The 24,778-nt window shown below is 41.3% G+C and overlaps 1 protein-coding gene across 8 annotated transcripts in view; it reads right to left on the bottom strand.

Annotated features, from left to right (window-relative positions):
- The window catches only part of LOC136438531 (puratrophin-1-like), a 168,888-nt gene that overhangs the window by 79,081 nt on the left and 65,029 nt on the right, over positions 1 to 24,778 (bottom strand). For all 8 annotated transcript variants that reach the window (XM_066433347.1, XM_066433350.1, XM_066433345.1 and 5 more), the window contains exons 4-7: positions 5,579 to 6,370; positions 4,864 to 4,987; positions 2,032 to 2,131; positions 1,600 to 1,707 (exon numbers count right to left, since the gene is read on the bottom strand). In XM_066433347.1, coding sequence (XP_066289444.1) covers positions 1,600 to 1,707; positions 2,032 to 2,131; positions 4,864 to 4,987; positions 5,579 to 6,370 — 1,124 coding nt within the window. The remainder of the gene's footprint in view (positions 1 to 1,599; positions 1,708 to 2,031; positions 2,132 to 4,863; positions 4,988 to 5,578; positions 6,371 to 24,778) is intronic.

The following is a 24,778-nucleotide window of genomic DNA, read 5'->3' on the forward strand; positions in this document are numbered from 1 at the left end:
GGTGCCCTCAGGTCTGCAGAACAATGGAGTTTCCTTGTCAGTGCCTGACCTGCCAACAGCTTGCCTGTAGCACCTGTGCCTTGAGGCTCGACACAGGGCCAAAACGTGTCACTTTCTGACTTTTGGGAGATCTAAACAATGTGCTTCAACTTCTTTGGCTAGGTTGTGACGATTCAAGGTGAGGTGGATTTGTGCAGGGGTTCTGATCAGGTTCTATCGTTCATGAATGATATAAGACTGAATTACAAATAAAAGAACTTTTCACGGAATGTCCATTTTCCGGAGAAAAATGTGAAATTGGCCTTACCTCAATCTGGCTTTTTCTCTGTCAACTGTAATGAAAAAGTTTTCCTTCGCTATCTAGCTCAAATTTCTTTCCCTCATTTTCCTATAAGGCTACATATTCTATTCTGGTCCCAGCTGGTCTTGTGGCTCTTGCCAGTCTGCTCTAGGGTTCAAGGACCCTTACCTCAATTCAGCTTTTTCTCTGTCAACTTTATTGAAAAACATTTCTTTTACTATCCTGCTCAAGTTTCTATCCCTCATTTTCCTACAAGACTGTAAATTCCATTCTGGTTCCAGCTGGTCTTGCCAGTCTGCACTAGGGTTCAAGGACCCCCAATGTCCGTCTGTTATTTCCTGTCGGCTGTTTCATTTCTTCTCTGCTCAATTTAACATGGATAGTTTCAGTTACTTCAGGCACAGACTGTAGCAAACAAGGTGGTGTGGAGTAGTGTTACTAAATCTTTTGGTGAGAGTAGGCTTGACAGTAAGTCAGTAAGTGAAGAGATAAAAGAAACTAGTAGTCATTCCAAGAATCCTGTATTCTAATCCCTACATTTCAACAGCCCCTTGGTAAGTTCTAATCCAAGCTTTACTCAGAGTCAAGGTCAGCAGCGGGGATTACCAGCTGACTGCTGATACTGTAAATGCAGAAATCTTTGAGGAGATTTGATTTTGCGGTAGGGAGACTATTGAGTGTTTGCGGTGGTTTCGAGTTTGCGTTTGAAACAATAGTAGCACAATGGAACGGCTTGTTGTGGTGGTTTTTCGCAAAATCGCAAACATAAAATCACCGCGAACATTTCTGCATTTACAGTAGTAGTACCTCCTGAGTGCTGACACCCCATCCCCTGATGAGCCAATGGCCAGATAGCAGTGCTCTCTGTCCCAGGGTGCCCCTGCCTGTGAGCCAATGGCCAGATAACAGTGGTCTCTGTCCCAGGGTAACCTGACCATCTCTGAACCCACCACAGACAGATAGAGGGATGGAAGGTACTAGAACCGTAGGGACTGGTTAAGTTCATATTACAACTGGGACTAAGGATAAAACTTCAAAAATATCTATTGAGGCCATATGCCGACGATTTCTTCTTTTCCACAAGTCACCATCCACTCTGATGAACTAGTAGACAGTAATGCTTGCAATCAAGTTATTAATCAAGAATTCTGATGAAAATTTGGTTCTGCAAACTTGTTTTGAGGTCGTAACCAGCTGTAACTTCAGAACTCTGTAGGTAGGTTGGAGAGAAAGCAATACAATAAGAACAGCGGAACACAATAACAGGACATCAGTGAAGAGGAAGAAGCAGTCCTCACCTCCACTTCCACCTCTCCAGAAGAAAAGGATGTGTAGCAGGTGTCGACCAATGGAGAGTTCTCTGGGAGGAGCACTAGAACCTGGTACACGGCACAGGGGATGTTCTCCTGGAACATGGGTAAATAAACAAATAAACAAACAACACTTTCTTCCTGCTGACTGATAGTCTCGTCGATCCAAATAAAGCCAAAATCCTGTCAGAAGTGGGCTTAGGATGTTACCAAGAGCACCTTGCATGCCAGCACATGAGAATCTTGTACTCTTGTAAAACAGGTAGAGTAACTAGTTTAAAATATTGACAACTTTGATAGAGACTTAAAAGTTTAAACTGAAGTTCTGAACTGATGTGTCTTGAACACTGTGTAATGATAACTTGAGTGTAAAGGTAACCTGAGTGTAAAGGGAAGTTAGGGAACATATAAAGCCCATACCTGCAGCACACAGATGGCCCCTCCCACCATGTCCAGTGTGTGGGGAACAGAGTCCCTGCAGTCCACCACCACGACCATACCCTTCTGTCTGGTGTCATACCTGCAGAGAAAAGGACACAGCAAGCAATGATTAACAAGACCTATTCCTTTGACTTTATTTTGATCCACAATTAACTTGACATTTCTCCTAGCCATTCTTTCTGTGGCCCTAAACATGTACAATACAAAGTCATATAAAATGATATATCAATAGACAGGGTAACCCAAGAAAGAATAAAGTACTACCACTCAAAACTCACAGCCATAGCATTTCCGGAACATGAGATACCAAAACTGGAAGGTCTGCCGCAGTATCGTGGAAAGATGCTAGGGGGCCCATTATCAAACTCGATCTTCGTTTTCCAAACCCTACCCTCATATACCAAATATGATAAGTATCCAACCACAGCTTCTCAAGTGATGCTGTCCACAGACAGACACACACACACAAACAGCACTGAAAACATTACTTTCTTGGCAAAGGTAATAATTAAGATTTGTTGTGAGAGTGGGGAAAGACATTCCCTAGACTAAATTATTGGCAGCCCAAACATTTGGTCCCAATTTCGCGTTTCTGACCAGAAGATCTCATTATTTCCATCCCTTCCCAGCGTGAAGTAAGAGGAGAGTCTGGGGCTCAGTAGGACAGCATACAGGGCAGACATTACCTCCATTTCTGCTGTCACCACAGGGCACCTGCAGAGTATATCATCTTCAGGTTAACCTTCTCTTTTGTTGTCTTTACATGTCAGAGTACCTATCCGGATCAATATCTTGGAACAACCTTTCTTTTCATTGCTTTGTCGTTCTCAGAAACTTCTCTTCTATTACACTGTACCAAATACGCCAATCCTAAAACTTTTACTTACCTACCTACCTTTATGTTTGCACAATTTTCTGTTATCAAATTTTTCTGCTATACCACTCAAAATCAAGACATGACAAACTGAACCGCTTTTATATAAGCAAAACAAAAGGAAAGTGTTTTTTTTCCCTCATAATAGCAAACACCATTGGAGAGAGTGATCACTAACACCTTCCAGACCCATGCACTTGTAGATTGCCTGTCCTTTGTAGATTGCCTGTCCCCTCCAATAACTCTGTAATTGGAAGTTTCTATCCAGACTTCCTAGATGCTCGTAACCTGCCTGTGAGGGGCCTGAGGTCCCGTCTCTGTTGACAGATAAATCTCTGACATCCGGCCTCGGCTGTAAAACGTCTTCTAAGATCTATGTCCAATTCAATAGTATCTGTAAAACTGTCTTCTGGAGCGTTATTTCGTACTTTATAGTATCGGTTAAACTGTCTCCAACACTTCACTGTGTCCCTGTTGACAGCTAAATTTCTAACATCCTACCTGGACTGTGAACCGTTTTCTTAAACCTAGGTCTAAGTCGACAGTATCCATAAAACTGTCTTCTAGAATGTATTCTTAACTTTATGGAATTGATAAAAACTGTCTCCAGCATTCCACTGTGTCTCCACAGACAGCTAAGTCTCTGACATCAAGCCTCAACTGTATACTGTCTTCTTAGATCCATGTTTAATTTAATAGTATCTGTAAAACTGTCTTCCAGAGCGTATTTTCAACTTTATTGCACCTGTAAAACTCTCTTCAGTATGTATTTGCTTGTAACTAACTGCCCCTAGCAACTGGACCTGGACTTGACTCAATGTCTAAATTAACAGCGTCTGTAAAACAGCCTCCTGGAATGTACTTTGGACTTTATGGTATTGGTAAAATGGTTTCCAGCATTTAGCTGTGTCTCTGCAGATGATTACTTTATCTCTAACAACTGTCTAGGGACTGTAAACTATACAGTAACTTGAGCATTTGATTTGTTTGAAGGTTATCTGAAATTTGTCTCCCTTTGAGCATTGGTACCAGTAAAACTGTCTTTAACATTTAACTTTATGTGTACCTGCTATGAGCTGACAGCTTAATCTTAAACATCTGGCCTTGACTGGAAACTGTCTTCTGTGTCCACCTGTCCTCTAGAGTGTATACTTAACTTTATAAGAATCTACAAAACTGTCTCTGGTATCTCTGCTGACAACTTAATCTCAAACATCTGGTTTGGACAGAAGTCTTCTACATAAAGTTTATTGTATCTGTCTCTGTGTCACTCAGTGTCTTGCTCTTTTAGTGAGAAATATTTGGTGACTGATAGTTTAGAGTCCATTCCAAGTCACCGCACGGGTGATTGTTGCCATTGTTTAGAATTAATCTGAAACTTTTGTAAGTATTTGTAATCCATATTTCATAGTTTCCAAACAGTTCGAAATATGTTTAAAGTTTCTAATTGTTCTCACATTGTCGTGGAATATTCAACATATTCATGGCACTGAGAATAATATTTTTGATACTTTCTAAAGATTGATTACATCCCCCTGCCTTTATTTCGAATTTTCTATCTTTTTTTCGAAAGTAGAAATTCACAATCTACTTTTAATTAGTTTCAATAGTTTATTGAATTATTACTAGTTATTGATAGTTTGAAAATATGTACTGTGAGGTATTGGGAGGTGACCAAAGCTAGTTTTTCTTCCTGTCATATACTAGCTCATTTTATAAGTCCAACAAATTTCTGGTGGGTTCACCGTGCAAGGTCTGGCGATTGAAAAGCAGAAAGAACCTTCCCGATTTCTTAACCTTCTCCCTGCTGCCTAACTCTGTAACCAATACTGGCAATAGGGAGTGGGGTGAGAAACAGCTACTTCAGTGTGGTAAAGGTTAGCTAATATTAGAACCTATCGTGCCTCAGTATTCTGTGAAATTTCCGTGTAAAGTACCTGGGTATTCCATGGAAGTACATGAGCAGCCGTGCGAGTTCCGCAGCGCTGTACTCCGTGTGTTCCAGCACAGCGTTGGCCGCCTGCACCACCAGAACCGTGCGCCCGCACTTCGACATGCAACCTGGGGAGCAACCAAAGGTGCATCAGTCAGTGGGAGGCTTAGTAGAGAGTCCATATATTTCCCCTGAAGTAGTTTTTAGGCACCAAGTTTGTGTTTGTTCCAACCAGGGCTGTCTCTAGGACCCGTCCATCCATCCATCTCGGGATGGAACTTTGCTTTTGGGAATGGAAAAAAGTTTCACCCCATCTAGCCAAAAAATCAGAACATAATGACATGAAATTGCTGAAAATGTATTTTGTAGGCTTAAAATTCTAAAAAATTAAGAATAAAAGTCAACAAAATGGACTACCAAACAATGGGTAGGACAGAAAAAAATTCAAGAAGTCAAGTTTAGGAACACAACATTTTCACAAAAGCAATGTTTTTGTCCAGCGAATAATACTGTATTTACTACACAGAGAGCCTATCAATCATATAGTAAAGAAAAAAAAAATGTTGAGAGATTTGCTTTTAGCTTAACATTTTCATTACAGTATTCCTTGTGTCTTTTCGAGTTGAGTCAACAATAATATCACTTGAACAACCTCTCTTGAGTAAATACAAACAAGAAAATTCCAAAGACTAAAATTTCACCCCTCTAGTCTCACTCACCTGGGAGATACACAGCACCAGAGTGTAAAAGGTCAAAGTTAACTTCCAATGTCTGTACAGGCCTGTCCAACCTTGACCCCTGACCCCACTGTGGGGAGACTGGGGGTGGGGGCAACTCCATTCCATTTGGCGGGGGTGGCAGCCTCCCGGTCCCTCCTCCTGGAACAAACCCGGTGCTACCTTCCAGGTTCCTATGTTGCACATCCTGAGAAAACGAAAACCTTGTTCTCTCCTTAACCTCATCACTTTCGCTCGTCCTCGTCTCCTGTACCAGCATCCTCCTGGTGAAATCCTCGATGTCGCTGTCGCTGTTGCTACTATCCACACTCCTTCTCCTCGTGGGTGAGTACACACCCGTGGGCCAGTACATCCCGACACCTTCGCTCAACGCGCGCGGCCGACTCCCTCTCTGTCTCAGAATGTAGTCGTCTTCGTCATAACCGAGTATTTCATCCTCCAACAGCGTGGAACCTTCCGACATCTCCTGTTTGAACCGCTGGAAGTGGGTGAACATCTCGTCCCGTTTCTGCTGCATCCGCTGCTTCATGGCCTTGAAGTCCGCCAGCCCAGACGAGCCGACAAAAATGTCATCATTGCTCCCGGAAGAGTCCCTCCTCAACATGTCTGACGTCAGATTGCTCTCCGCTGACTTCGGGAAGGGTTCCGACCGCGAACGCTGTTCCGTCCCCGCATTCCGTTTCTTCCCGCCATGTTGCCTCCGCTCGCGGGAACCCGTGGACTTCGCGTCTTCTGTCGCCGCCGCCTCACCGATTAGATTCTGATGCGGAAAACCTGTGAAAACAAGACAACAATATTAGCACACACCTACTAGACCAAGACATGAACTCTTGGCTTCAGGTTCATGGAAGATCTCTCATCACGAACTTCTCAGGGTCCTGCCTTCTTTCCCACAGTTAGAAGTTGTCAAAGGGCATCCCATATGGGGTCTGCTCACCTCCCAGAGCTGAAAGTCCTGCTGTATTCTTTCAAGCAGTTTTGATCAAAGCATCAACAGACAATGTACATAGAGAAGAATGTACTCCAAAGATGACTATTACAAAATACAGACAAACAAGAAAATGAAAACAGTGATACAACATAGACAAGAACAATAACATTTCAAGTGATGTTCATCTGTTCATCTATTGTCTCCAGGTCCAACATGGTCTCTTATCAAGAAATCAGAGCAGTGATCAAAACAACAACAACAACAACCAACACACAAAACTGAACTGAACAGCTGTAGCATTGTCCCAACTGCTGTCTGTCCATATCAAGACGCAAAAGCCCTGAGAACTCAACAATTACAAACACTTGCCTTTCTGTCTGGCTAAGTATCTATCCCAGAAGAACTTCCACATCGCTCGACAACCTGGTCAACAACTCCAACCCTCCTCCTACACACTGAGCCTCACAGACAGACCACAGATTCAAACCTCCCCTTCGCCCTGCTGATTGGCTACCAGGGTGAAAGTGTAGGAAGTCTGCGACATTTGTAGGTAAACATCGACCTGTCTGCCCCCTGCCCTCTGGCCTACTGCTACAGAACATGTGGAGCGCACAGTTGTAGGCTGGAATCCTGTATTCCCAATGCTGTTCCCTGCAATCCTGTATTCCCTCTGCTTCCCAAAATCTCCAGGAATCTGAAGTAGACCCCAGGAAGTCCTTCTTAGGTTACCTTATCAGAAAATTCCACCAGCTAATTTGGAAAATCCTTTGTATACGTTGTTCAAATCTTCTGTAGTCTAATGTTCTTGTATCTAGACTATTTGTACAAAGTAATCAGTCACTCTATTCACTAACATGACAGTACATTATAGACTATCAGTGATTCATGGCTTTTATAGCATTGTGTACTTGATACTCTTACATACCAATCATGTTGTGCTTAGGCCTTTTATCTGCAGTATTCACAAGTAGAAGACGTAATGTAAGATAATTGCATAAACTTGACTTTGAACTTAAACTTTACCATGTGTGCATACTTATCTTCATGTAGGTACAGCCATACTTTGTTCACTATAGCAATGTACCCAATAGCAAACTTGACATTGATATCTGATAGTGGAAAAGCGTGGGTGTTGTTTGAAGGTTCTAATGGTCTACTCCATATATTAGACTTTGACAATGAACTTGGGGGGTTTGGAGTACTTGTCTTCAACGACAGGGGCATGTAAACTATGTGAAACAAAAATACAGATTAAAGGATTTTCAGGATATTAGGCCTCGTCATCATTTTTCTTTCTTCCAGAACAAGCAGCAATATCAACTGTTTTTTAACAATAACATTGTAATTGTCCAAGAACTAAGATTGACCTTCGTTACTAGTTCAGGAAAATATGGATGGATTATGATTCAGATAACTGGCATCTAACTCTCCTCAAATTTCATTATTCCCAGACCAGCCATTGTTATTGTCCAAGTACCAAACGATTAATTAACTTTGCCGTGACCTTGTCAAAAGTTACTAGTTCAGGAAAATATGGATGGATGGATTATGATTCAGATGACTGGCATCTAAGACTAACTCTCCTCAAATTTCATTATTCCTAGACCAGCCATTGTAATTGTCCAAGAACTAAACAATTAACTTTTTCGCGACCCTTGCAAAAGTTACTAGGTCAGGAAGAAATGGATGGATGGGGGTATGATGCATACAACTGGCATCTAACTTGTCTTAAAATTTCATCATCCCCAGACCAGCTTTTGTAACAGTCCAGGAACCAAGCAATTAACTTGATCGCGACCTTGGCAAAAGTTACTAGGTCGGGTCAAGTAACATCTCCGCAGGAATGTCCGCAGGAATCTGCCAGACACTCAGGCAAACTACAGGTGAGGCCTAAGGCCACACCAATTTACTTTCTTGGTTAACAGATTTTTCTTTTCCAAAAACAAATTTTAGAAGAAAACATCATGAAAACAGAAGGCAAAAATCCGTTAACCAAGAAATTAAATTGGTGTGGCCCATGAAGAAAATGTTGTGTTTGCAGCTACCTGACTGACCCTAGCCTTTTTTTTGGTGGCTCTCTGCAAGTAGGTTTAATCTTGGTCTCTGCAAGGGGCATGAGATTTTTGATTTGACATCTAGTGATGAAATTCCGTATTTCACAATCTCGTTACTTAACAACTGGAGGCTTTGAATAGTTGATGTAAGAATGTGTACCGTACTAGTAAACATTGTACTTATTTGTTCAGTTTATCAATATACTTGTGCTTGTATGTATGTATATCAGTGTAAATAACAATATGATGTTGAAAATAACATGTATTTCTTGGATCACTTCGGCGGACCCTAATTTTTTCAGGATTGAAACCAGAAACACAATATATTTTTCTCAGGCCTAACATGGCTAAAAGATTAGCACATCAGTCAGACACTCAGCCAAACTGCAGGTAACATGGCTGGAGATTAGCACATCTCCGCCCAAGCAATCGCTTCTCCAGATGGGAGGAACCAAAATTGGACCACGTGTAATTAGCATGAAAATTCATCTGTGTTGTTGTAGATACCTAAACACACTATAGAGTAAGGGTCACCTGTGCTTGGGTAGAGCAAAGCTGTAGTGCCTAGCTACCAGAACGTACTGCATGCACTACCAGCTATAGAAAAAGTATTGCACTTCCAGTTTGACCGAAGAGAGAGAAACAGAAAGAGAGAGAGATGAAGAGAGACAGAGAGAAAGATAGAGAGATGGAGAGAGAGATAGAGAGAGAGAGAGAGAGAGAGAGAGAGAGAGGAGATGGAGTAGAGTAGAGTAGAGTAGAGTAGAGTAGAGTAGAGTAGAGTAGAGTAGAGTAGAGTAGAGTAGAGTAGAGTAGAGTAGAGTAGAGTAGAGTAGAGTAGAGTAGAGTAGAGTAGAGTAGAGTAGAGGAATTACAGGGTTCCAGGACAAGCTGTCTCACTGGGTCTCAAGATCTTTGACATTGATTTCTTTGAGCAGGATTTCTTTGGAAACTTTATTACTAGAGATGGAAGGAGGCCACCTCCATCAGGACCACTAAAGCTTTCTAGGACTTCCTTTACTTGACTGACTTGTCTGTAAGAACATGTGTTCAAGGTGTATACGTCATTCAACTTGGGAAAATGTTTTGTACATGTACTGCACTCTCCCATCTGGACCATCTGGCAAGTAGCACAGGTAACATTACACCCAGGTTACCTGCCAACACACTTTACCACTGGCACACAAGCAGCCATGCTGTGATGAAAGATATTGCAGAGAGTGCTCCCATAACTACAAAGCTAAAACTCCAACTTTTATGGACTAGTTAAACCCTTTATGAACCCCCTATGCCTTCTTAGCTAGCAAAGTGAGTAGTTTGCCTGCTAAAGACATTAAGTGCTCCTTCTAAAATAAAAACTGCCAGCAAACTTGTTGTGCCAACAGGCTCCTGCGGGTCATGGGAAGTTAAGTCCCCCCAACAATGCCTCACTTGTGCACCTCCCTGCACCATATCATCCCTGTCTTCTCAGCAAGCAATCTATCACCTTTACTGTAAGGATCAGATATCTGTGATACCTCATTCCAATCTTCCTTCAAAGAAACCGTTGTTTTAGGATCTTTATCAGTAGCTTCAGATCACTTGTTTATGTCTTCAGGTATTGTCCTGGTCATGATGCTTGGATTATGTTGACGATGGTTAAACAGGTAGATAGACAGGTAGTGAGATACTAAATAATTAAGTTCTTTGGTGAGATACTTCTTTCATTTTAAGGTTCGTATCAAGTTAATATTATATGATGAACTTTATTGCACGACAATTGTACATGGTACAAAGTATGGCAAGAATTCGTAAACATAATACAAAGTAGAAGTATATAATCAACCACCCAAGCGTCTGCTGTCTGAAACATCTTAAATATTTTCAAAACTTATCCAGTACCTTTTATTTTGTTTTGAAATGCTTGTAATATTACTTGCTGTTCTTAAATCAAGATGTCTATATTGCCTCCTTGTGATTTTTCTTGAAGGGATGGAACATCTTAGTTCTGGTGTCCTTAGGACATTTCACGGTGCCAAGGCCTTGATTTGAGTTCATGACTTCCGGCAGCTTTAAGTAGCTCCTAAGGGGAGGTAAATACCCTTATTACACCCCAGCAATCATTCAGCTGTCTTAACGGTCTCCTTGGGACTATCATTCAGGGAAGACCCTTTGTTTTCATGTCTTTAAGGTGATTTCGCAGTGGTAGAAGACACCTGATGGATCCTGGCCGTGTAAGATCCGTCCAATCCCTCCTGGTAGGACGTACATGTAATACCCCTAATTACATCTTAGCAATCAATCGTCTTGAACTGCCCTCTAAGGACAATCCTTCAAGGAAGACCTTTGTTACGAAGCCTTATAGAGACTAAGAGATTTCTGTAGGAAAATAAATTTTTGATATTTGTAAGAGTTGAAAATCTTAACCTTAGAAGAATTTCAAGACACTACTTCAAGCAACTTATTAATATTTCTTTCAGTTCAACGATCCTCCGAACAAATATCCAACTCAACCAATATCATAGTGTGCTACAGTCAACATTATGCAATATGATAATCTCCAAGCAGATGTAGGGAGGGATGACGTACAGTTCTCGGACTCCCCCGTCTTTGCTACACTTGAAATGAAAAAGTCACAAAAAGTTATGATCTTTCCTCCTACCATCTGCTTGGAGAGAAGCAGTATGGCACAGTGCCCGATGAGGTTGTCATATGTAGCCTCCCCTTATAGGGCTGGCATTCATTCTGTTACACACTGGAAAGGCATGTCAACTGATAAACTCATAACTCAAGCTACCTAAAATTCCATTCCTTTGTAATGGGTCAAAGTATGAAAGCGTAATGATTATCACATTTGTTAGAACATGAAATATCAAATTCCTTTGCAAGATGTCAAAAGAAATTAAAATCACAGCTGGAAAGGGACTCTCCCTTCATTGTAGACAGTAGAAATACGTAAAATAGAATTACAGGTGGAAGGTTGTATATTTTCAAGATCAAGTTGAATTTGTGCCCTTACTACCTACTTCAGTATCAGATTAAGTTGCCACTATCACTGATAAATGCACACAAGACATTGAATCTTATTTCTAAACAGCTTCCTCCAAAAATTCCTAATACCCTGGACAAAAACAGAACAAAAAGCTGCCCATACAGGAATTATACACAGTTCCTACCCAGCCAAAAACTCAGTTCTACTCTACTCTAGAAATAGAAAAGAAAAATAATCCTCCTGAGCATTGCACATTCCAAAATCGAAATGATTTATTGGGGTGAGATTAGTGGTGGATACTGGTTTGCTAGCTGGACCTGATTCGGACCTGTATAACATCCAAGTCCAAAAAACCTGAAAGCCAAAAACCTGAGTCCAAAAAAAACTGAACAAAGTACTAATATATTTTTCTTTTTTGTTTGATGAAAAGTGTTTTGAGTCTCCCCTCTGACAAAAATGCATTTGAAATAAGTGCAACATTCAAATATCAAATACTGGTTTGTCTTGAAAGTCTTCTAACCAAGAAACTTTTAGTTATGCATGTCAGTCTTAATTCTCTATGCTTGATATTGGTTTAATTAAACAAAACATGTCAACTAGACAGGATCAGGTTCAGGTCCGGACCTGAACCTAAATCTCTGGACCTAAACCTGGACTTGAACCTTATCAAGCCGAACCGGTATCCACCCCTAGGTGAGATCAATAAAAATCTGCTTCAACACGCAGTAGTCACAAAAATATCTGAAGCCTGGAACAAAAACAAATTTTCAGCCAAAGAATTTCACTTCCATCTGGCAAGTGTGTCAAACTTGGCAAAGACACACAAACACTCCTCCACCAAAAACACATTCGTTCCAAGTAAAAGCTACTGGTAGCTAAAATTCTAGTGACACAAAAATTCCTTTTTCTCTTTTATGTCTATTGACAAGTATTGATCTAGCATTTGGTTAAACTCCAAGCAGATGTAACAGACGCAAGAGACAAGGGGTTGCACCACTATAAAAGTGCACAAAATGCCTGAATAATATAAAATAGGGGCATGAATCTTCTCTATACTACTTTATTCTTCAAGACCTAAGGAATTGTATTCGTCATTTTGGATGGTAATATACGGGAGCTTCAAGCGTTAGCCTCTTGCTTCGAACCTCTGCATGTTAAAGAACCCAACACACTTATCAAGAAGAGTAGGGGTCACCTGGTGTGCTTGCCTGAAATACGCTTGACATAGCAAAGCCGCATTGCACTACTAGCTACTTAAAAAAGCACCATGCTTCACCTCAATTGAGGATGACATTTAGGAAGAAGCAAGATATTGAAACACTAGAGGCGAGTAGAAACAGACTCCTGGCGAAGATCGAATCCAGGTCCGCCAGCCCACAGAACCGCAAGCCTTAACCACTACTAGGCTAAAAGGTCTAGACCAGTTAGACTGGTCAGTTGGAGGCACTTGAACCCCACTGATACAATATCAAAAAAGGCCCTACTACATCTGCTTGGATATTTGGTACCCTCTGATGAAGGACAGGGGAAAGTGAAGGAATGCAGGGATTGTGACAAATTGATGTAACTCAATAATGCATGAATAATCCAATTATACACAAAACAAAACTATAACCCTGTAAATCATTTATCTAGGTTAAGATAACTGGGGTCATCCATTGGACCTACTGGACATAATTGTTACCACAGATGTCATCTGAATACAGGTTCCAATCTACTAAATAAGATGCAAATAATGCTTCCTGCGGCATCACTGCAGAGGTCATCTGAATACAGGTTCCTATCCACAAAGGACGAAGCATGACAATACTAAATAAGATGGAAATTCTGTAATTCACTTCATCTTCACGGTAGCAAAATTTCATGGTGTATGGAAAATGGACATTTTCGCTGAAATCTAACTTCACAGAATGGATGTGTGAAGGAATCATAAATAATATCAACAGGGTTTTTTCACGGTGCAGAGGTGACCGTGAAAACAGTGAACATAAAGTTACAGTGAAAGAAACAAGAATTACAGTAATACAGTCTGCGGCTTTACTGATGGCTTCAAACCTCTGTGGCCAATTAGTGGGGAATTAATCAGACCCCCCTCTTCCCGCAGACCCCCCCTGGCTGGTATATTATATCCACAACATCCGCACATCCATCAAGCCTTCTGCAGGCAGCTGACACAGGACAGATATGGGTCACGCTGGGCTGGTGGGAACAGTCATGATTCAAGAAGGCTTTCTGCACCAGAACAGTCTCTGTACATGTAAGAATGTTTTGTTTTCTTAGCATCTTTGGGCTCTTGAAATTTGAATTCTTGTTTTCTGCAATAAGAAACCACAGGATGCTTCATGGATGTCTTCATTTTAAATTTCCTTTTAATTGTTTTTGTCACAGGTAATTTTTAGAAATATCTGGATCGGGATACAAAATTGTTACATATTTCCAAGACAGAATAGAATGCTTCCTTGGTAGGTAAAGATCTGAGCCCTTTGCGTACAATTCCTTGTTGATTCTATAAGGACCACAATAATATTTCACTCTCAACATAAAGCCAGAAATGGTCCTGTTCATTATGATATGACCCTTCCATATTCAGTAGTTAGCCCCTTGTGGATATAAACTCTAAATGGTTTCCTGATTTATATTCTGTTTAAATCCATGACCAGTCATTTGTCTTCCTTGAATAGCAATCCACCGGCATATTCTCCATCATACGAAATCAGGTTTGGTCAAAGGGAATCTTATTAAAAAATCAATATTAGGGGTCAAAGTCTACTTGAAAGCAGTAATGCATCAATTTTCTTACTGAAAAGGAAAATGGATATGTCAAATAAAATCACGCACTGTGTATTTTACATTGTTGTAAAAGATTGATTCGTCTAACATTTATTCGCCGTGTTTACATTATCGGTTGAAAGGCTAGTATATACATAGACTGTACGTCTAACTTTAGACTATACATTCACGATTGCTTCCTTTCCCAGGCAAAATGTTTTGGGCTGTTCCAGAAAAAAGGCAAATACAGCGAAGAATCAAGAAAAAAATTCATTTCCTCTAAATGTAGACCTAGGTTAATAAATGAATAGGGAGAAAAATATCATGAAACTGCCGTCTTGGCCACTATTCAATTGTCTTTCTCCTCAAATATACCTGAAGCCATTGATAGGAAAACTTGCTACCATACAAACAGTTACTCTATAACTGCCCTCCCACGGCATAATTTCGACACATGTAATTTATTGTAAACACAAACCTCCATCCCAAACACTTCTCAACATCCCACCTTTGCATTTCCCTTGTTTCAACAAGTAACCTGCCTAAAACTTACCCCATCGTGCCAGCCCAAGGAGCACGAGGACTTCCAACAGCGCAATCCAAACGGCGAGAGCCAGCGCCGACGTTTCCTCCGTACAGTGTTCCGACATGGTCAAACGCAGGGAAAGGACAAGTGCCGAAAGTGGAGGAGAGGGGAGGGGGGCGGGCGTTGTAGGCGGCGGACATGTTTGGTGGCACCCACAGGTGGCAAGGTCATCATCATTTACATCTAGAGCAACTGCTTCTTCCAAGACTCCTTCTTCCCAGACGGCTTCTCCTTACAGCATTGCAAGACGACGCAGTAGAAATCCGAATAAGCCTAACTCAGGCCGTGAAGGTAACAGAACCACCATATTCTTTTAAAAGGTCATGGTAGGAGGCAGCCGGCTTACAAGGTCACCAGTCTACATGTACAACCCCCCCACTCCAACAGAGGCGCATAACACGTAGCACAGAGGAACACACCCCACAGCCACAACACCAGCCAAGTCTGCCCTGCTGAGTCCAGGGGGAGTCACAGAACCTCAGCCAATAACCTGCCCACACTGCAGGGTGCAACAGAAATCATCTTCAGACATGTACTAGGCTGAACCTCTCTGCTGCTGGCCCATGCTACATGTGGCTGGCTGACTGGCTGGGAAAATTTATTTTGCTGCCCCATAACTGGTGATGAGGAACCCCAGGAGGGTCGACCTGAAACTCCTGGATACAGACTTTGGGCCACACCAGGTAAATTCTCTGGTTGACATCATAATTCTTACCTTGCATGTAACATAGTGATCTGACATTGGAGTTGGAAGAAAATTAGATATGTGTCACAAAATAAGATGCCTTGTTTTGAGATTGACAACATTACAATTGTTGTAACAAACATGGAATGACAACCAAACTGGTACTTGAAACATAAAGAAAAAGGTCTTATGTGATGAACGACAGTTGTCATGTTCAGTGTGTATCCTTTGAAATATTCACTGTCAAACAAAGTACAAAAGATAGACCTGTACAAGTGACCACCTGTACATAAGGACCACCTGGCCAATGTGACCACTTTTTTGTGGTCCCTTGAATACCTTTGACACAAGCATTACGAATCCTGTCTATAGTGACCACCTGTCTACATAGACTAGATTTTATCGGTCCCCAGAGTGGTCTACTCTGGCTGGTTTGACTGTAACTCCCAGAAAAATTATAATCCCTATTTCTCGTCCACAACATTTACTTGGTGTGGCCTTAAGTTACTGTGTCTGTCTGGCTGTCCAGTTTTACAGCTTCCAGACCTCAGGTTTTAACCCTAGCTCAAGTCTTTAACCCTTATATAAACTTTCTTCCTAATGGACTGATACCAGCGATGGTAAGGGTTGGTAAAACTTCTGATATGCTATCAGTGGACACAGATTAGTGAGTATGACTGGAACATTATAGTTACAGACTACAATATTCTAACTAGATATGCTAACTGAAGATGTTTTGCCATAACAAAGTTCAAACTCTATGAAATGTACAGGTATAGAATAAGCTTTGGCCATGTCAGTATCATTTGTATTTTCTTCCACATATCAACAGAAGGGAACCTGAGTTGACAGGAGTGTCAAACACCACTTCTCTCCGTCCTGGGACCTCCCAGTGTTTGTTATTGCTCTGGTCTGCAACTTTTCATCAGGACACAAACTGTTAAAGCACTTCTCCATTCTTACATTTGCACGGAGTAAAAGAAACCAAGAGATTGGAATTATGGTCACTTAAGATTTGTAACACCAGTTTCCAAATGATGAGGGCATCAGACTACACAGTATTTTGAGTTAGCTATGAATGTATGAACCTGTTTATTGATGTTAACATTAGAATGGGACCCTGGCTAAATTCTTTTGTTTTTCTGAATAGTAGTGACCAGTAAATATGGAAAGAAAATACTCAAGTCAAAGTCATTGACACCAGCTTTGAACTTCAGACATTCAGTTGAAGGCTTGCTAAATGTTATGTTCTTTCCTCATTTCTTTATTTTCGGAAACAAAAACCAAGGGATATACTTGTTCCGGCCATGTTGGACTTGATGTCAGCCCAGTTTCCCCCTCCTTCCATGTCTCTGTTGCCCCAGCCTGACCCCACACACATCTGCAGACCTGGTCCCACACCATTCCAACATTCCCATTCATAACTTCCCAACTACCATCTGGACTTTGACATCCAATTCCGATTCCATTTCCGCCGACCTTTCCAACATTGACCTCTGGAAGCCCAACCCAATCTTTCTTTATCAGGTTCTATTGGAAAAATGACTTCCTTATATACAAGGCACAACATGATTTACTGTTGTAATTGCAATGACATCAGGAAAACTGGAAATTGCAAGAACATATGCTGAAAGTTCTTGAAGAGACACAAGATTAGATTACAATAATACAGGGATCTATCCAGTTGCTTGAGTAACTTTTGTATTGGGTATCCTATAACCTGCATGTCTAACCTTCGTTGACATAGAGAGGGACATACGGTACATCTCCAAGAGAAAGACTAGATGACCAAAGTTTGACAAGCTTTTATTAGAAAAATAATGAGCAAAAAATACTGTAAATGCATTTTAAGTTGGCATGGTTTTTATTTCGCGGTAGGGAGAAAATGAAGTGTTCGTGGTGGTTTTAAGTTCACGTTTGAAACAAAAGTAGCGTGGGCAAAAAGTTTTGCAGAGGTACCGACTTTGTGCTGAAGAGTTTACTGCGAAAACCGCAAACATATCACCACCGCAAACATTTCTCAATTTACAGTATGTACTTTGCATGCATTTCTAGTTATCATACACCACAACAAAGACAGAGGCAGCCAGCAGAAGACTGTGCTCTCCTGTTATTGATAAGCTGCCACCCTTGTCTTTATACAGCCTACATCTTCCCTCAGGCAAGACTTCAACACTTTCTCCAAGTTCAAAGTCAAGATTACAGTCTCATATCCAGATGTCTGCCCTGGTCACCATAACAACCTCAGGGAACAGATTTAAAACAGGACGTCTGGGCCTAAACAATACCATTGCCTGTATACTTAGGCTGTACCGCAGACACTGTGGACATGCAACAATGAGGTAGAAATAGACAGAAATGAAAACTGTAGCTAACTTGACTGCGGCCATACCAATGTTCAGACGGTGAACCTTGTGGGCTCTATACACCACATGCAAGAAGATGAGTGAGTGAGTGAGTGAGTGAGTGAGTGAGTGAGTGAGTGAGTGAGTGAAAGAAAACAGAAATGCAGACTGCAAAACTGAGGCAATACCAACGAAACTATATGGTATATAGATATACACGCTTAACTGCACCACCCATTTGCCAGCGTTTTTGGTGCAATTATCCAGCTGGTGCAATAGTGCGGAGGGCCCAGCTGGACCGCACCACCATGGGCGGGGGGGTGTATCGTTCGTCAGAAACACTAGCACAAAGAAAACAGACGAAATTAAGCAGTTACTAACTTTATTTACATATTACAGTATTCAAGGACATATAAAAAAAAGTACCTTTCCTCAAAAGTTTTAAGTAAAAGCATGAAGTTAACGTATTTCTGTCTTCCTTTATTTCCATGCCATAACTCAACGTATGAATTCTTTTAATTTCAACATGAGTTATCTGTAGTTCTGAAACAACTAACACACTGAATAGCATTTCAAACGCCCAAAGATTATGTGTGGCATTTCCATAAGACTTTTACCACCTGCAGTCTGGCAAAATTGCCCCTGACCTGGGCACAGCCAACCTTGTTGTTTCTTCCCGCAACTTCAAAGCCAGACTAAGTTCTTACTGCAGGGAAGACAAGACGCCAAGTGACCTGGAAATTCTTGGGCCGGGCCTTAAATCACACCTGCCAGATCTGGCCTCTACTCAAATTTTACCCCCTCCCTCTTTATACATATTCATCTGAGTAATGAGGCTGTTGTAGTACCTTTGAAAGTGCTCAGGCACTCCTTCTTGAACACGGAACCCACATCTTACGCCCCTTCCAAAGACGAATGAAGTTCAACTCTATAAACTCTAATTTCATACTCAGGAATATTTACATGTCCATCATCATCATCATCATCTTCATCAATCTTCCTCTAACATATTTTTCATTTCCATTCTATTTCAAGGCACCAACTGCTTTGTCTCAAATCAGGACGTAAGGAGACACCTCGAGAAGTTGGAGCACCTCACCTTCAGGAACAATAACATGTCAAGTTCCCACTTACAAGGCCACCTTGACCCCCACACCAGGAAATGCCCTTGAACCTGTCTTCTCAACAGACATGCTCTCCCCCATCTCAGACACACCCCAGGAATAAGCTCCTTAGTTCTAAGCAATCCCCTACTTTGTGCAGCTCATGCAGACACTGTTTGAATCTAAGGCTGGAACAATTCAACTCCATGTTTCTTGGGTTTGTATCTCAATAAATTTAGATAAGTTTTTTTCAGGTAAGTCCTGTCAGTAGTTGCAGTTTAGAACCTCTGTCATTAGATTTGTACAAAAAGTTCGGGATGAAGAAGGCTACTTTCCTGCAAGTCAGCAATGACCTGGGGCCGCAGCTAGTGCGCAGAAACACAGGTGTATATGAGGAAATACCGCTAAGGAAACGTGTAACGGTCACCATTGTGGTATCTAGAAATTTTCCTGGTTTAAATCGGGCCTAAATCTTCTTATTTTTAAAGCATTAGAGGAGTAATGACTCCAGTAACCACCTAGGTCCTCCTCCCTCAAACATGTCCAATAAAGTTTTCAGTCCGCAAGAACTCCCATTTTCAGCTGTGTTGATTCTTTTCTTCAGATTTATGACTGTCAAACCAGTAGAGGCCTCGCCTCAGTTGAGGATGACTGTGGCATCTCTTACACCTGTCACTCAAAAACCAACACAAGTCCTTGGCCCAGCCTTGGCCCTAAAGAGGAGCGACTGCAGACTATTAAAGTTATCTAGACTGAAGCCGAGTGGGCACCAGACTGCAACTTACTAGTCTTAATTGGTAAATATTTACAACCCACAGTTCAGCTTTAACAAGCCTTCTGCTGGTCATTAAAGATACAGACAGACGCTTGCTAGTAGAGTCTGCTGTACTTGTACAAAAACTGTTAAACGCAATCAGTACTTCGAACAACTTGGTGGTTGCCCTACACAACCTATACCTATGTATCAACCTTCTACAATATAAGAACACAAATATATTCACATTTCCTATAACAACTGAAAGAAGAACATATCATCTACAGTGGAAATCCTCGCAGTCAGCGCTGACTTTCCCAAAACTGCTATGGCAAACATGGATTTGTTTTCAGACAAATTTTGATTTCAAAGCTCCTCTAATGTCATCTATACTAAACCTTTTGACCCTTTTCATGACCAGACAAATATTTATGAACATGACATGCAGATTTCCCTGCCAATGTCAGCACTGACAAATGAGTATCTGCCTGTCAGATCAGCAAACTGCCAGGCACATCATGGGTAAAAAAATGATGTTTGTTTACCATTAAATGTCTGTCACTTTAACAAGGTTTCTTTTTGTGGTACACCACAGAGATCCATGGCCAATTGTAGGAGGGAAAATATAATACTGTACACCTGTTCTATTTTACATGAAACAGTTCTTATACCTACATTGAATTTTGTTGTTGTTTCCTCTCTGAATGATGTCATGTTTGGTAGCAATATATTCCCAATATATTTGTACAGGCCGACAGGGCCATCCGAGGAAAATAAAGGTTTCTACTCTACTCTACTCTACTCTACTCCTTTTGAGTCATGAATTGAAATCTTTGAAAGTATATTTTTGTATTGCAATGCAATACGTAGCTTTAATAGATCTAAGTTGGCTTGCAGGATTAGTCTCTTCATATTTGTGCAGTCAATAAAAGTGTCCAAATTATAGCAGGAAAACCAAAACAGGAGACCAAGCAACAGGAAAGCTAGGTTACTGGGAAGCCAAGGTCCCCATCAGATACACTGTTGCATACCTGGCCATCTGGTAATCTGGTGTGAACAGGACATAATAGGCTTACACAGGCTCCTGACAAATGGCTTCATCCAAACAGAATAAGAAAAATAAACAGACCTGGGAAGGTGTAAACAGTTGTAATTAGGACCAAAAGGGCAGATTTTCAATGGATTAAACAGGAGGATATGAAAGGGGGATTCTGATTCTAGAGATCGCTTTATTTGCAATGGAAAAAAAATACAGAAAAAACTTTATCTGCAAAAAGGAACTCTATAACAACTTTGACAAAACGTCCAAGCAGGAAAACTTTACATAGTCACAACTGGATATTTTGTAAAATAATATTTGCTTCTAAACCTCTTCCAGAGCCTCCTAAAGAAGTAGCCAATCGTTACCATTGCTTCCTCTGATTGGTGCCCGATTTGTGACAGCTGACTTCTTCAAGAAAATTATCATCTCTTTCCGCAACCTCTGCACCAAGGAATGCACAGGAAGGAGCTAGCTGTCTTACATAATACCAAACAATGCGGGGCTACTGGGGGTCAGACTCATAAAGCGCCACTGTAGTGTGTTACTGAAAGAGCTGTTTTCACTCACAACAGCCTCGGAGGTGCTCACAGATCCGTGTGTTTTGTGTCCTTTCTTCTCCCCCTGTTGGCAAAGTAGGACCTGTTTGCTGACAAATGTCGCCCCAGATCTGAAGACCGTTTGAAGGAATACAACGGGACAAGTGTTGTCCTCAGGTTTTGGGTTTCTCACCTGTATCTAGTGGTTCTCGTGTTTGACACATTTCTGTGTACACCCCAAACCAAGCAGTTTTACAGAGATGGAGAAGTACCTCACAGTGATCAATCTTATTGTGACAGCTTCTTTGTGATTTTAGATGTAATTATCTTCCTCTAATTGCAACATACTGCCCCAGGGCTAATTGCTGTAGCTGTAAAATGGATTGCAAATATATCAAGTCATAAAAATAAGTGCCTACTCTGAGCTAGATGATAATAGTGAAGACATTCTATACAAAGTTAAATAGGTTCGACTTGAAGATAAAAGTAAAATATCAAACATTTTCCCAAACATATTTGTCCTTTTTAGTTCTTTCAAGTTTAACCGAAATACATCACTAATAAGGATTCTGAAACCTCGTTTGTGAATTTCGCTACTTTCTAGTTTCTTCATATTTCATTAAGCTAACAAGAAACAGATGCTGCGAACAAAATGAAGTTTCCTCCCCCTGAGGTAATAACTAATCTTTCACCACCCAGGAGTCAGACCGGCCATGACCTTGGTTGACCTTGATTACTGTGCCTGTTTAGAACCCTTGTTATTCCTGACCACCTGTCCAAGTTGGTGTTTCAGGAGGAAGAAAAGAGGCCAGCGGCTTAGAAAACAGAGTCAGGTAAGGCTAGGACAACACAGTCAGGTAAGACATGGGTAGGACAGAGGTGTCTATGTCGCCCTCTGAAGGTGATGAGTGAAGGAAGGATGGACACCAGTAGAGGTGCTGACTGACAGGCAGACTGGACAATGCTTAATGTGTTTCACTGATGCTGCGCTTAAACACACACTATTATTGGGGTTAAGTCTATAGAACAAATACAACTCCCATAACTGCTTTGAACTAAGTCTCTTGACTAAAGACAGGGGACAAGCATAATGAAAAGACTAGCCTAGATATAACGTTATGCCATTGCGATCTTAGTTCCAATTCGCTCTATTTGCCTCGCGCATCTTGGCTCCAGTTTGCTCCAGTTGAGGGAAGTGAATTGGTGCCAAGATAGGCATAGATATCAACCAGGCTAGGAGAAGACAGGCCATCATCATCATCATCATCATTCTTCCGGATTTACTCCGGTGAGATACAATCAATAAAGTTTTTCCAGTACGATTTGTCCATGATAATGCAGAGCCTAAGAGTCCAACTTGTCTCTTTCAATCAATGTGAGTTCAATGTCAAGAAAGCAGTGTGAGGTCTTCAAACTCTGCGTTTTCCCTCAGGTAGCCACTGCTTTAGTCGTCACTGCGAACAACATGCCCCGCCAGGGCGAGCCGGCCATCCATGTGAGAATTTTGGCAGAGAATTTTAGAAATACAGTACCTCCTTTTCCTGGAAAATTCTCCCCAAACTGTTTAGAGTGAGTCAATGCCTACAACCCTAGAGGTAGAAGAAATGTAGGTAAGTTACCTTCCCAAGAGCAACTTGTCTTGAGAATTTCCTGTAGTTTTAAAGAAACCCACGGGTGTTCCACAGAGGGTCTTGAGGCATCAGGCCTGTGGGGTGGCCTGTCATCACTAACCATGTGGGCATTATGCAGGACCCTCCCACCGTACCCAGGGGGAATCTGGTACATTCCATCTAAGATTCCCCCAAGACACTGTTGCCAAGGACTAGACTAACCCAGCAATTAAAAACCATTTAGGACAAACCATTGTTTGACAATTAGAGACTCAGAAATCACAAACTCTACATGACTCCAATAATGGAAACCCTAAGGTTAAAATACCATCAAAACATTTAAAATTAAAGGCAGAGGTTACACATTGGAGACCTCCAGTATATAGCATCTAGAAGACTAGTCTATCTAAAGATCATACATGTAAATCCAGGTAAACAAGATGAAGGTTCGATATCCAGGCTAAGAATATCTCTAGACAAATCAATCTCTACAAATTGGATAAAAAAGAGAAAACTTCTGGATGGATGCCACTTGAAACATCCACAAGGAACCTCCAATTTTATCCAGTTGCAGAGAGAGAGAGAGCAAGAGCTGTAGAGACTGTTCAGTTGTCCGTAATCATTTGAAGATCAGTTTGAAGACACCTTACCTGTACAAAACCACCTGTCAACTGTACACAGTTACAGCAGAACTCCTTGTCTTGCAATCACACTAAGAAAGTCTCTTATTCCTTGAAGACTGGAGTGTTGTGAAGTTTGTATAACTGCTAGGAAGACTGGGACTCCTGTGTCCTCTCAGTAGAATTGTTTGTTTGCCTCCAGGAGGGACCACTCCTCTGCATATTTTCACACACCCCCTGCTACAAGATATATGGACAGGGCCATCTGTACACTCTGGACTGGTCCATTACACCTTACAGGGGTGATTCTACACACAGACCCACAAGTATATGTTTGGGAATGGTCTATTATTTGTATCTTTTATGGATGATTGTATTAAAGGGAGTCCGTACATATTAGAGCCAAGGTCATTATCAAATGAAAGATATGGGAATAGTCCATTACACCCTTCAGGGGTGATCAGAGAAAAGGATCCTATGCATATTTTGGCACCCCCTGGTATGAGTTGGACAGAACCATCTGTATACTTAGGAATGGTCCATTACACTGTGCAGGGGTGAGACTATCAAAGGGTAAAACAATCTATCTGTGGACTGAAACTTCTTAATCCTTAAGGGATAATCTATTTCTGCTCTATAGGCATAAAGAGATATGACAAGATCACACTCCTACTGTGAAATGGACTCTTCCATTGCTCTGACATTCAGCTTGTGTTTGAAAAAAGTTGAAACACAAGAGCTGAGTAGTATGTACAGTCTCCTGGCTCCCGGGATTCGAACCCAGACCGCCAGCTCATAACCCAATGCACTAACCACTAGACTAAAAGATCCGCACCAGTTAGACTGGTCAGTTGGTGGCGCTTGAGCCACACTGTTACAAAGTATTCTGTTCATATCGCTCCATACTTCGTTGATTGATATCATTTCATACTTTAATCCATACACTATAAAATCTCCCTCCCCATAACCTTCATCAGACAGAGAGAACCCATTTCATTAATGGTATCTACGATCTCATTCCACCTACAGAGTGCACTTAGACCTGTCGGTATCAACATACAGATACAGGCTTTTAGCCTGATTGTCATTGATGTTCAGATAAAATAGCATATGGGTAATGGTAATGCACTCTGGCATATATACACTATACATCATAACTCATTACTTCCACTGGGT

This window comes from Branchiostoma lanceolatum, chromosome 7, assembly GCF_035083965.1.
Source record: "Branchiostoma lanceolatum isolate klBraLanc5 chromosome 7, klBraLanc5.hap2, whole genome shotgun sequence".
Classification (NCBI taxonomy): domain Eukaryota; kingdom Metazoa; phylum Chordata; class Leptocardii; order Amphioxiformes; family Branchiostomatidae; genus Branchiostoma; species Branchiostoma lanceolatum.